The sequence below is a fragment of the Globicephala melas genome, chromosome 15, assembly GCF_963455315.2.
Source record: "Globicephala melas chromosome 15, mGloMel1.2, whole genome shotgun sequence".
Lineage (NCBI taxonomy): Eukaryota > Metazoa > Chordata > Mammalia > Artiodactyla > Delphinidae > Globicephala > Globicephala melas.
The window spans coordinates 39017355-39031552 of NC_083328.1; the positions used below are offsets into that span (position 1 = coordinate 39017355).

General features: G+C 47.3%; 1 protein-coding gene across 4 annotated transcripts in view; it reads right to left on the bottom strand.

The window, feature by feature from the left end:
- Nucleotides 1-1948: 1948 nt before the first annotated feature.
- The window catches only part of SNX5 (sorting nexin 5), a 28413-nt gene continuing 16163 nt past the window's right edge, over nt 1949-14198 (bottom strand). For 2 of the 4 annotated variants that reach the window (XM_070043796.1, XM_030872413.3), the window contains 5 exons: nt 12950-12989; nt 12774-12860; nt 11375-11534; nt 8779-8864; nt 7362-7530 (listed from right to left, as the gene is read on the bottom strand). In XM_070043796.1, the coding sequence (XP_069899897.1) occupies nt 7480-7530; nt 8779-8864; nt 11375-11534; nt 12774-12860; nt 12950-12989 (424 nt within the window). In that variant the 3' untranslated portion in view covers nt 7362-7479. Of the gene's footprint in view, nt 2555-7361; nt 7531-8778; nt 8865-11374; nt 11535-12773; nt 12861-12949; nt 12990-14198 lie in introns of those variants that run through there. The other 2 variants (XM_030872406.2, XM_030872416.3) reach the window with 2 other exon arrangements.

The following is a 14198-nucleotide window of genomic DNA, read 5'->3' on the forward strand; positions in this document are numbered from 1 at the left end:
AGTACAGCCTGTTGCCTCTGGCTGCCCTGCAGGCGCCTATGAACTCTGGCGGAGCTGGAACTCCTAGAATTAGCCCCAAGGAGAGTGGCTCCAAACCAGTGGAACAAACAGCAGTGATTGGGAGTCTGCTGTGTGCACGGCCCTCAGCCAGGAGATGGCAGGATGGATAACAGGACGACCTCACTTTTGTGAAGCACTGACTGCGCCGCTCAAGGCTTTGCGTGGACCATCTCCCTCGGTCCTCACAGCCCCTCCAGCTAGTCGGAGCTATGACACTCATCTGAGATGACACTGATATTCCAGCATCTCAGGTATGCGCGGGGGCCCATACCTCCCCAGCTGGACCCTCTACTGTGCTCAGAGCAAGCCCCACCCTGTCCCCCGTCCCTGCGCACATGTGCAGAGGCCTGAGCTTCGGGAGCGGAATCCCTGTCACCGCTGATGGGAGGGAGGTAGATAACTCGGCCTGGATGACGTGGAAGCGTCACAGAGTCCTTACCCACAGGAGACACAGTCCAGGCAGAGAAACAAGCCCCGGAGGCAAAGGAGCAAGAGAAGTTAAACCCCAACACAACGCAGTGACACAGGAGAGGGTGCCACCCAGAGCCAGACGCTGGGCACCAGCTGTCCTGCCCCTGCTCTTTACCAACCCTGTGGTTTCTAACAAGTGTCTGAAAAGGCACTTAGAACAGCACTGGGTGGATGGAGGGGCCGCTGCCTCCTACTCTAAACTGTTCGCAACAGATCTTCCCACCCCTTGCAGGGCTCTGCAAACAGCCGCTGTCCCCCTCCGCCCTCCCCCAGAGGGATCAGCCAGCAGGAAAGCAGCCCCTTCACTAAGGCAGGGATGGGCCTCCTACTGCAAATGGAGTCCCCAGGCCTTGGGACACTGCTGGGGAGACAACAAAATTAGAGGAAAGGGCAGTGAGCAAATCAGAGTGGGAGTGGGCAGTTCAGAGAGCCTCTCGTTAGGCTGGTGAGCTGTGCAGTGTGAGCCCAGGCCCTGCGGAGGGGTTACCTACCTCCTGGGGGGTTGAGGGCCCCTCTGAAGCCCAGGGCACCCCAGCCTCGGCTTCCACCTTCTGGGCAGACCCTGTCCCCTCACTGTAGGGGAGGAGCCAAGGGGCTGCCGGAGGGACCCTTTGACCTGTGTGCCTGACCTGTGTGCCCGGCCGAGCCTCATTTTCCTCATCTGTGAAATGGGGCTTATGAGAACCTGGCTCACAGGCAATGACCAGGGATCCACCTAAACAAGTGGTTCTGATCCTGCCTCTCCATCAGAACCATGGTGAGTGCTGTGAACTGCCAGCACTGGGGCTGTACCCCCCAGCACTGAAATCAGAACCTTGGGGGTGGGCCCAGGCATCAGCATTTAAAATTCTCCCACACCAACAGCAGGTTGAGACTAGACCAGGCCTGTTCAAAGTGGCTACAACTCCTTGGTTCGTGTCACCAACACCTAGTTAAATGGCCGATTTGGAGTCGCCCTCCCAGATCCCCACCCTCCTAGAACAGAGGCTACTTGAGGTCAGGGCCCTCATCTGTCACAGCCACCTTTGCAGCCCCAGGGCCTGGGACGGTACATGGCATACAGTGTTTGTTGAATGAATGCTGGTAACAGAACGAAACCTTACATCTACAGGGAATCTAGGGTCAGCAATCAGCCGTGCTGAATACTCGAGGGCGTTTGGAAAGACAGCCCTGCCTCTCCACTAAGCAGTGGTCACTCCTTCCACAGACGTCTGCCAAGGACCCACTGCATGGCAGGCACTGTTCCAGGCGTCCAGGCACATGAGGGAACAAAAGAGGTGTGGAGCCCTGCCCAGCCTCCTTGAGCTCACAGTCCAGCAAAGAGAGACAGAAAATGAGCTGAACATATCAAGAGTAAAGATGGAGAGGTTTGTGAACATTTTTTCAAGTAGGTAAAGTAGATCAGGAATTAAGTAGGATGGTGAGGGAGGCCTCAATGAAAGGCAAGATCTGAGCAAAGACTGGAAGCATGTGAGGAAAGGAGCCAAGGGCGTGTGGGAGAACATTCCAGCTCAGGGCCCGGGGTGGAAGTGAGCTGGGTTCCTGGGGGACTGAGGGAGTTCCAGCTACAAATGACCACAAATTTAGCGCATGAAACAAGCACCATCTTACCACGCTCAGGGATTCTGTGGGTCAAGGACTCAGGGCCTAGGGGGACAGCTTGTCTCTGTAACACATCGTCTGGGGCCTCAGCTGGGGAGCCGCAACTGTCCTGGGGTGAATGACTGGACCTGGCTTTCTCTAGAGGACACTGGCCAATACAGTAGCCACCAGAAACATGTGGCTGTTTATTCAAATTTTTATAAATTGAAAAGTCACTTCTTGCTAATTCCCTGACAGTCCAGTGGTTAGGACTCGGTACTTTCACCGTTGTGGCCCAGGTTCGATCCCTGGCTGGGGAACCAAGATCCCACAAGCTGTGGGAAAGAAAAAAAAAAAAACTCACTTCCTCAGCTGTACTAGCTGCATTCCGGGTGCCAGTCTTTGCAAATAAAAATGCAGGATGCCCAGTAAATTTGGATATCTGAAAAACAACACATAATTGTTTTGGTATAAATATATTCCAAATATTGCATGAGACATACTTAACACTAAATAAGTAGTGTTGAATTCAGAAACAATTTGACAGGGTGTTCTGTGTTTTCTCTACACCAGAACTACCATGTGGCCGACAGGCACCTCGCTAGACCACACAGACAGAACCTTCCCATCACACGGAAAGTTCTATTGTCTGCTTCCTGGGCTGGGATGGCTTGAAGGCTTGGGCTTAGCTGGGACCCGCGACCTCCTGCATGTGGCTTGGCTTCTCCCAGCACAGCAGCTGGAGACAGAGAGAGACAGAGACCAGAGGCAAGAGAGAGAGCAAGGCTTCCTCTGGTCCCTACCAGGAAGTTCCACCCCCACCCCACCCGCAGTGTCACTCTGTCCCATTCTATGGATTACAAACGTGTCACTAAAGCCAGCCCAGGTTCAAGGGGAGGGGAAGTAAATTCCTGTGCCGGGCAGTCACATTACAGAAGCACACAGGGGACGTGGACACCTTTGGAAAATACAACCTCAGGGTGGGGTCTACAAATCAGGTGGGGTCTTGCAGTCGTTGGAAGGACTTGTGACTTTATGTTGCATCAGATGGGGGCATCCTGAAAGGGCGTTTTGTGGATGAGGGTAATGATCAGATTCAGGTTTTAAACTGAAACGTTAGGAGCGAAGTGGGGGACCGTGAGCTCGTCCAGCAAGTGGCTGCCAGTGCTGGTGATGCGGAGGCTCCCTGACAATCCCGGCCCCTGCCCACCTCCTCTCTGCTTACCCAACAAGGACCCTCGCGACAGCACCCCACGCTGGCCTGTCCCCGCCCCCCTCAGTGGGACAAGCGCTTTGCAGGCGGTGTGAACGGGCCCAAAGGCAAAAACCAGACTCCAGAAAAAACACTTGTGCAAGCCCCACAGGCTTCTGAGCAGGCGTTTCCAGAGTTTCCCTCTCGACATGGGCTTTATCCATCACCTGTTTGTGGGCGCTCACCGGCTGCTTCCCTTTTCCTCCCCCTCCTCCTCTGGCCACTTTTTCTGCCCCCAAATCCATGCCGCATGCCTCCCAACAAGACCAAATGGGCTCGTGATACGATCAACCCCGAGGACAGGGAGGCCCCAAGAGCCTCTGTTGGAGCCAAAGGCTGACTCACCCTCGAGTGACCTGCTCAGCTGCTTTGCAGGAACCTCCCTTCCCCAGACAGGACAGGCCACTGTGGCGTTGGGACTCCCACCACTAGGCCAGGAATTAGCACGTGTACCAGGCCTGAATCTGGGGAAACTGGTACTAGCCTAAGCCCAGCAGCAGCGTTTTAGTTTGCTGTCCCGGAATCTTGCCCTGTCTTAGGTTGATCCTCCAGAGCAGGCAGAGTCCCCTCCTGTGATTCTGCAGTGTGAGGGGACATGGCCAAGTACAGACACACAATCTCCATTCCATCTCCAAACTCCACCAAAATGACAAGAGTCTGCAGCGTGGCAGTTAAAAAATGAGGCCAGTAAACAGTTCCTGAAACGTTAAGCATCTGGCCAGCCTTCCACTACATGATCTGTGCAGCAAGCTTCAGCGGAAATCCTATCCCGACCCCGCAAGCCTCTCCCCTTTGACTGATGCTAAAAAATCCTCCTTCAGCTGAGGGTGCACCAGATGAATTAATGCAAGAGCTGGAAGGCAGCCATCAGAAATAAAATGGCTGTGGGCTGGGATTATGGGCTCTCCTTTTTCCTGAGTGTTTTGAAGATTACAGGTCTCACAATTTAACAAGCTTTAAAAAGAGGTTTTGTAAAGCATGAAAGTAAGACCCAATTAAAATTAAAATCTTCCTAAAATGGCTATGTAAGTCTTTGGTTTAACAAGTGACGACTTTGCGGGAGGGGAAAAAAGATTGCTGAAGAGACGCCCGAGGGTGGGAAGGCCAAGAAACCCTCACTTCCTCCACACTTGACTTCCGGGGGTCCTGCCCTCTTTCTGGTGGGACTGGCAGTGGAAAGACAAAGAAACAAAAGGTGTTCAGGCCTCTGGACCACGGAGACCATTCCAAAGGGAGAGAGAAGGTACTCAGCGGTTAGGAACCTCCAGAAACCAAGCCCTACTCTGGCATCCTGAACTGTAAAATACACTGCCTACATAGGTAGGGGGAAAATCAGAAGCATATTAACTGACTTTTATGGGATGTGGTAAAATAGGATTTTTACTTCCTAGTTTAGTTTGTATTGTCTGAATTCATTTTTGGTAGTCAGAAGTAAAGATTAAAAACAGAAATTAAATGCCTTTTGAATGGCAACTAACTAAACCTGCAATAAGGAGTCACTCTGCTCTGCCCACCCAAGCAAGGGGAGCCGTGCATCTGTTTTGAGGGGCATGGGGAACAGGGCTGGGGGAGGCTCCTCCTGGACCGCTCAGTTCCCAGCTGTCTCTCAAGTTCATAACCGGCCCCTGCCCAGCTGTGGTGCTCCCGGCCTTCCTTCCAGACTTGTCACACGGCCCAGCTCTGAACCCATTACCTCCCATCTGTCTGACACCAGTCCCAGAATGCAAGGAGCAGCCTCAGCAACAGAGTGTCTTGGGTCACCCAGAGAGAGCTGCTGCTCTGGGAAGAGACCATCGGAAACAACTCTGCAGACACCGGGCTGCCCCTCTGTCCCACAAGCTGAGGGCACGTGTGGGATCTGGGTGACTCTGCCCCTACAGGTGGAAGCTGACAGAGCAAGGTGACTTCCAAATGGGTCTAGGCATCACCTCAGATGAACCGCGAAGGCAGCACCTGACATGCGCTGTATGTGGTACAGAAGGGTCACTAGCTACCAGGTCTCTCAGAGCAATCCTCAACCCTACAGCACAGTCACTGAAGCTTTTAGAACACCTCAACAAAAGTCTCCCACACATCACTCAGAAGTGGCCCCAATTCACCCATGTGCTTGAGGAAAAGCATTTTAGAGTGCTCTGTGCCCACCTGTGCCCCTGGAAGGTGCCTGGGCAGCTGTAAGTTTCCCACTTGGCTCTCCTCCTGCTGAGGCTGCACAAGGTAGTCCCTTCCTTGGGTCTGCACCCTCCGCCGCCCCCCAGGCGGCACATAGATGTCAGCACCCAGTCCCACACCGAGCCTTGCCTTCCTGCATCAGGGCGTTGGCTCCCTCGTAGCCAGGTTGCCTGGCTCCTCAGGAAGAGCCCAGGTTTGCAGAGGCAGCAATGGCTCCACTGGCCGACGTAGGCAGGGAAGGGGAGGACTAAAACACCCTCACCCACCCAGAACCCCGTGCAGTTTCACGAATGACCAGCAGGCCCATGAAGACTTTAGTGCAGAAGGTAAACACAAACACTCTGAGATCACGCGTATAAAATTAACTTGAGGGGCACCTAGTTTAAAGCACTGCTGCACCTTACAGATCTGTCTGGTTCAGAAGGGTGCCCCCTTAGCCACCAAGCAGGGCCGGGACTTGGACCCCAGCGTCCCAACCACCTGTTTCACATCCAGCAACAGACCTAGTCCAAAGCGGCCCCCAGTCAAGGGCTGAGGCAAGGTGAGCCATAGCCAGAACTCCTGGGACCAGCTGTGACCCAGGCACACTAGGCAGAGTCACACACCCCAACGCCACATGACGCCTGTGTTACTGTGGGGGATCCGGGGGTGACAGGTGTGCGGGAACCGAGATGTGGTTAGGAACCCAGACTGGAGCACAGCTTGTTTAAATGCACTCGCTTCCTGCACCACGCCTCCCTCCCAAACGCTTTACGTGAAGGGAGCAGGAGTTACCCTGTCTAGGCTCGTTTAGTAAATTTCAGTCACTGTAACTGGCTGGGAGGGCAAGACTTCAGCATCAGTTTAACATCAGAAAAAGTCACCTATGGTGTCCAAAACCAGAGTTTTACAACCCTCACACCAGTTACAGCTGATTAAAACACAGGCTAAAAGAAGTGGGTAAACTTTTTACACAGTCTCAAAGTATCTTTCGAATAATTACAAAAGATAGACATAAACCTGGCAGGCACCACCTTAAGGCTCAGTCACACCGATGATGGGACAGATATACCCTTAAAAACAGGTCTGTAGTCTTCTAAACTGTTAAGATTAGAACAGAGGCTGGGACAACGCCTGGCAGATACCAAAGCCCTCACCACCCCCAAGGCTTAGCTGCAAGTGCAGTCTCAGGGCACACCTGGCCTTGTTTCCCACAAAAACACTCCATAGTAGAGCATGGATTATTTTATTGTACACTTTATAAAAAGTCCAAACACACATACCGCCCCCCCCATTAGGTAGGGGGTTCACATCTTTCTTAATGTAGATCTGGCCACCTTCTAAATTAGGCCTTATTACTTGTTCTTATACCCTTAAGATGCTTCTCTTCCCTCAAATATTTATCTCCCAACTACAAAAATGGAGTTGCAAAGGGTGTATATAAAGATATGAGATTTTTCTTGCTCTTGTTATAGTACAAACAACTCAAGGTGATTAAAGAACCAGGAGAGTAAGAAAGGGGGAAATTACCTAATGAAGAGATGGAATGTCCCTCATCTGTAACAAGCGGCTGACTCATCTGTTATAATTGGCACCTACCCTAAAGTAACCGGTTTGTAGGGGCATGGGCACAGGGAACAGTGAGGCAGTGTATGCCAGACCACTGCTTACACAGACTCCAGAAGGCGCAAGATTCCCGCACCCTTTCTTAATTACGAAAGACAAATTAGAGGAGAACCCAGTACTTAGATTCTACCCGCTCTGAGGTATTAAATGCATAAAGATTAGTTATGTCGAAGTAGCATGCAATAGAAATATTTTTGAACCAACATGGTTAAGTGTTAAGATCTTTAGAAATCAAAATATTTATTCACATAATTTTAAACTAAAGCCAAAGGTAATAAATCTTCCGTGGTAATGATCTGAGTGCAAGTGATGCGGGCTTTCTTCACATTCACGTCCTTCGTTCAGTTGTTCTTGAACAAGTCGATGCAGCTCTGCAGGAGGGAGACGTTGTTCTAGAAGACAGACGTCGGGGCACTGGTGAGGCATGGGCCTCAGACCTACCGACTTCACTTGTCACAAGACATCTGGCCGGGTACTTGTTTTTCATTCAATGACCCCTGAACCACAATTCCCCTCATCCCAATTTCACGTTGGGGATTTCCTCACCTCAGAAGGGCTGGTCAGCACTTCAGCACCTCCACCCCACACCCCAGGTTTGCTCCCACTGCAATCATGCCAATCCCACTCATGTGACTTAACCTAAATGTGGTATTTGAAAGCCTTGGAAATACTGGATAAAAAGTTGTTAAAAAGTAGTTGTGGGTGAGATTATAAATGAGATTACAAATGATAAATATTCACATAGGACTTGGCAGGAAATACTGTACAAAGTACTCACTTTAAAGGAATTCAAAAAACCTAGAATACTCAGAACACTATCATAAATGACCCATAAATGATACTTTAAAACTCCAGTTTAAAAGGTCATATATACAGCAGGACTTAAAAGAGGCAAGTGAGTAAGCATCTCTGTTGTGGTCAAAATAAAGAAATTCAAAATACATACAAACGTTCAGTCTTCCTGCTTTAACCAGCACAGATGGCCAGTGACAGTGACCTGACTGCCCTGGCTCAGACAGCACCCTGAGGCTCAGTATCTGCTGTACCCAGGAACCACCCAAAGAGCCCAGAAACCCTGAGTGAATGAGCCTGGGCACAAAAAAAAACAAAAACAAAAATTCCCTAAGAGCTCCCCAGTAGGATTCTAATATGCTCTAGCACTGAGAACCACTGTTCTCCATCTTTTCTGGGCTAAATTATGCTACAGACATTATGAGGAAGTTTTCCTCCCTTTTAAACCAAAAGGGAATTAATATCAGAAGACACTTAGCAAATTAGAAAACTATTTAAAAAAAAAATCTTCCATGAAAACTCCAGATAACGAAGAGCTTATAAATGCTATGATGGATGCTCACAAATTACTGGAAAAACTCCTTCAGGGTGTGGCCCGCAAGGACGTCAAGAGAGAAGCTGGGTAAACGCCACCAAGAATGCTCTTCTCAAAAAGCAGTATTTCATCAAGACACACGGAGTTTTGGTTTGCAGTGGAAAAAATACTCTGACAAGTGGCTCCCATCCACACCTCAGGGGATTAAAACCACAAAGCAAATGCCATCTGCTTGATGACACTGGAATAGTGAATTGGTAAATAACTTGAAAAAGACCCCCCAAAGTTGACTTAGTTTGAAGATAACACTTACCCTGGCATGCTTTATTTCCAGTTCAGACATTTCAATCAGATTCTTCCTAAATGCTGCCACTCTCTTTCGTTTGAAATTGATTAGCTCTACAAAGCAAAGTTTACCAAGAAAAACAGAACAATCTTCATCTTTAACTTCCAAATACCATTTTTACAAATAAAATGATCTCCAAAGCTTTGGTACCCTACAACCACATTTTCTCATATTTTTGTTATCTCTGCCATTGGAACACACCCCCAGTCACCAAGAATGGCCCCTGAACACCTGGAGGTTTCTGAGTTGAGCTGCCTTGCCCTTTCCCTCTGGGAACCAGTGCTTGTGGAGGGTGGGCTAGGGAGGTAGTGGGCCACACATACTTGCACCAATGACCTTTTTTACGGATCATTTTTAAGCTTTGAAAACTGCTTTTTTGTGGCTATTTCTACAGAACATGCCACCTTTGTGTCTATATCCATCATGAAAATTCAGGATCACTGTCCTATCAGACTCCCTCTGATTCCTTCCACACACTTGTGAACTCAGGCTCTACCCTGCAGCTCTCACCATCATTCCTGTAATCAAAATCCTCCCTTAGCTTAAGGTGGTGCTCAGAGTCCTGTATCTTGTCTACACAGCACCATCCAACAGAAATGTAATACAAGCAGCCACATTAAAAAATAAAAACTCAAAAAATGCATAGTGATGTTAACGATAGTAACTCGGATACATCAGGCTGGTTTTGTCAGATGTCAAAATAAGCTCTTCTCCTTCCCTCCAGGACCAGAACTCCAGACTGACCCATCTGTCTCCCAGGACACCTGCCCACTGCCCTGTGCTTCTGCAAGAGTTCCCATCAATTCAGCCACAACCTTAGAACCTCAACCTAAGACAAACAGGCTAGGAGCCATTTATCTCATTATTCTACAGAGTACTGCACTTTTAAATAGTGTACACCCAGGCTTACATTTTGAATGAGGAGGATAAGATCAAACAAAAAAGGGACAAACCTTGGGCAATAGAGACAAGCCTAATCTGGCACCATTGTAAAGCTTTGTGGCTTCTCTTTAAAAAAATTCTCAAAGCCACTAAACTCTGGCCTATATAATAACCTAAGATTTCAACTCAGTAGTTTTGAAGTGTTCTTTTTCCTTATAAATTTAAATTAGCTGTTTTTTTTTTTAAAAAAAGCTAGAATTTTTATTTAAACTACAGTGCAGCGAGAAAGAGGTTCCTCTGAAAGAATACAAAGGGCAGCCATGGGAGCATGTCTGCAGGCCATTTGCAAAGACTGTACAGAGAAGTCCTGTCCCTCAGTGAGAGCACCGGAGTCCTGAACAGAGAGAAGCCAAGACAAAGGAGCAGAGCTCTTCCAGATACACCGGGACTGCAGCGCCAAAGAGGAGGGGGAAGTTCTGAGGAAACAGTCTTATAATGAGATACGGATTCCACATGGAAACTTGAGTTTTGAAGGGGGAGGGTGTTTTGAGGGTTAATCAAGTGTCCACTCTAATTTACATTCACATTCTGGAGGACACAGTCTTTACTTTTTGCTCTGGCATGTTCCATGGCCCCTAAGAACTTCAGGGCAGGGAGATCCCCACCAAGGAAAAGACTACCTAGAGTACACTCATGTTCAATGGATATGGTACACCATCTCCCAATTTTATTTTATTTTTTTGGCCATGCTGCGTGGCATGCGGGATCTTAGTTCCCTGACCAGGGATTGAACCTGTGCCCCCTGCATTGGAAGCACAGGGTCTTAATCACTGGACCACCAGGGAATTCCTAAATTATATTTTAAAAGCCCCTTACTCTGGAATGGTAGAAGGCAAGAACCAACCCTGTGGAGATGGAATACAACTGAGTCATTATCACAGACTCATGATCCCTGAAGAGTATATACGTGTATGCACACATCCTGATATTTCCCCACTGTTGGCTGAAAGGTCTAGAAGCAGAGGCACCCCAGAAGAAATGAGCACACGTAGCACTCAATCTGGGCTCCTGGAAGAAATGGCGATTTTCATGGCTGGAGTAGAAAAGGTCTAAGATTAGCACAAAACATCTAATCCTCAAAAATACGGGGGTGTCATAAGGCCACGCCAGCTTTAAGGGCGCTCTCACTGGCTCAGTCTGGACAGTAGGAACACCAAAATAATTTCATATAGTCATGAATTTTAAAACTGTTTGAAAACAGGAATCCATGGGTCTAATGAAGATGATAAAAATAAAAATATGGGAGAGAAGGGAAGACTTGTGTTAATAAAGGATAGACAGCACCAAGTGCTGACCTGGAGGAGTGGGGGAGAGGACAACTCTGTATTGTATCAAAGGTTACCAAAGTTGGTAACTGTACTGTAGGGATGTAAGAGAAACACAGCGAAGTTTTCAGGGATAAAACTACTAAGAAAGATACAACTTAATCTCAAATGGTTAAAAAAAAAACCACCCAGATATGTTTATAAAATCACACAAGTAGGAGCACATGTACGTGTGCAAGTGACAAGGCAGAGGATGTATGGGTGTTCTCTGTACCATTTGTGCAACTTCTCTCTGTAAGCTTGAGATTATTTCCTAATAAAAAGCAAAAAGTAAATAAAAAGTGGCCCCACTCAACCTTCTTTTGCAGATTCAGAAAGCTGTTCAAATTTCTGGCAGCATTCCTGCTGGTGTGCCTCAGCCAGCTTGACATCTTTGCTTTTTAACCGGGCCTTATCCAACGCCTTGTTTGAATTCTCATAGTCAATGAGGGCTTTAGTGCGTCTGTATAAGAGATCCTGAGAAGAAAATTAACAGATATGATGCATGGTAGTTAAACCAATACCGAAAAACCTCTAGAACAGAACAGGAAGACTATCTGAAGTACTCTAAAAAACAGACAAGTACCTTGGGGCACTGCCTAAAATGTCAGACATCAACCACCTCCTGCACCGCCCCCGCTTTAAATCTCAACATTAGGCTGGTAATAGCAGTGCTTAATGCATTGCTGACGGCCTTTCCGGCATTCTTTATACGGATCAAGAGAAGGAACCAAACAGTGACAACTACAGGATTTTTTTTCTCTAAGAAAACATGTCACAAGACAAGTCACCTAAAATAAAACTAAACTATGGGGGAAAGAATGAACTTCTACTTCCTGATGACATTTTCCCATTAGGTATTTTCCCTACCTAATTTTATGCTGCCAGGTTTAGTATATTTCATATAAAAATAATTTAAACATTTTTCTTCAGGACAGTGTAGACAGTGAAGAATGCACGTTCCATTCCCAAAGGTCATTCTGCTGACCACTTCACCTTGCTTTCGGTTAAGTAATGCTCTATGACTCAAAGGCTGCAGTGACAACTGCAATTCAATAAAAGATCACAACCCCAAAGCCTTTTCTGCCTCAGAAATAGCCCCTTTGGCATGTGTCCGGTTATCTCTGCATCCAACAGCATATTATCTCCCAAGCCATTACCTGTCTACTCGGCACCAGCCCTACTGCCCCTAAGTTCCTAAGCAATGCAAACTAAGGACACAATGTCACAAAAAAGGCACGTCACTGTGAGATGATTTCAATCTAAAACGGAACTGGAGGATACACACCCGCACCCTCAGAATATAACTATACAACTTAAGAACTGAGAGACTGATTTCCCACAAACACCTGATATACAGGAGACCCAGACTTACCTCCTGACCAGTGAACACCAGCCAATGAGCTTACTGCTGGGGACCAGCTCCCTCACGCCAACCATCTTACTGCCAAAGACTCTTCCTCTTTGCACTCCTTGCCCCAAAATACATCCCACCCCACACCCTCAATGGACTCTCCTGTGGCTTGCTACAGTGTTTCCCACACTGCATGCAACTCCTCTCCTACTCCTGAAGAAACTCGAGCTTGCCTCAGTTTACTTCTTTATTTAGGCTGACATCACTTACATGAACAATCCTGACAAATTCCCATCTTCTTTCATTTTTAACAAAGAGAATACATCGGTATCATCAGACCTCTTCTGGGAGAACTCCCTCACCTTAGCAGCCTCTATGTTGAGCATGTAGTATCGGAGGAGCTCTGTCAGCTTTAAGTCTTCATCTGAGGAGACTCGACTCTCTACTTTCTGTTAAGAAATCAAAGGCCACCATCATCTAAGCAGAAATCTACAGATTATAAAATACATACCTTGAAGACCAACATAAAAATCCTTACCCTAAGTTTTTCAAATAGCTCAGCCGCCTTCAATAGGTACCTGCAAATATACACGATTTTGGCTTACGGTCTTAAATCATGTATGAAATATGCTTATCAATGCTCTAAGACATGAACGGGCAAATTCAGGAGTCCTAGTCTGTGGCGCTTTAGAATTAACTTATCAAAGCAATGCTTTCATCACAAGTGGCCCAAACTAGCAGAGAAGATGGTTACGAAATCGAGCACATTTCCAGTGCTGCACTCACCGGCATTGGTCTCTCTTGCTGCCACTCAGCCACCTTGCTGTGCAGAACCTGTGTCCCCAAGTTTTTATCCGCTGTTAAACTTGTGTTAGTCAAGGTCAGGTTCTAAGCCATAAATACGCTACTAGTTTGTCTTGGTTCTGTCATCAGCCTGACTCCCATTTTCAAGTCTGAAATACTAACGCCCCCTAGACCAAGCCTAGGTGTAAGTAGAACACAGTCATTTGACAGTAACAGTGAGGGATGGTTCCAGGATACAGTGCCCACCCTGCACAGAGCTTAAAATCCACAGTTGATCAAGTCCCTTATCTATATGGTGTATTTGCATATAATGCACATACACACTCCTGTATATGTTAAATCATCTCTAGATTCCTTATCACGCATAAAATGTAAATACTATGTAAATAGTTGTAAGTACACCGTAAATGCTATGCAAATAGTTGCTGATGCACAGCAAATTCAAGTTTTGCTTTTCGGAACTTTCTGGAATTTAAAAACAAGTATTTTCGATCTGCAATTGTTTGAAGCTGTAGATGCAGAACCCACAGACATGGAAGGGGCCAACTATACCATCTCACACCAGAAATAACTAGAATGAAGAAACTGGGAAAAATTAATATAAAAAAATGCTCAAAATCAGACTGGGGTCATTACTTTACCCTTATGGCTACCTTAACCAAATCTCTTCAAGTCAGCCCAGGGCATTACCTAGTAAAGCGCAAGCACCATTTGCCAGAAAACACAAAGCAAACTTCTCTCAAAGACAATTCCAAAATCAAAAGAATCAACAACAGACACATGTAAGTTTGACAGAAATAAAGGCTTTGACAACAACTATCACGTTTGGTACAGAAGTGCCCTGAGTCCCCTACAAACGTCTTACAAGTTTTTATGTTCAGAGGGTGTAATAGTATAAAGTGAGTGCTGGAGACTATGGTCCACCCGAGATGGGCTTGGCTCAAGAGCGGAACTGAACCTGTGTAGTCATTACCCATTTTACC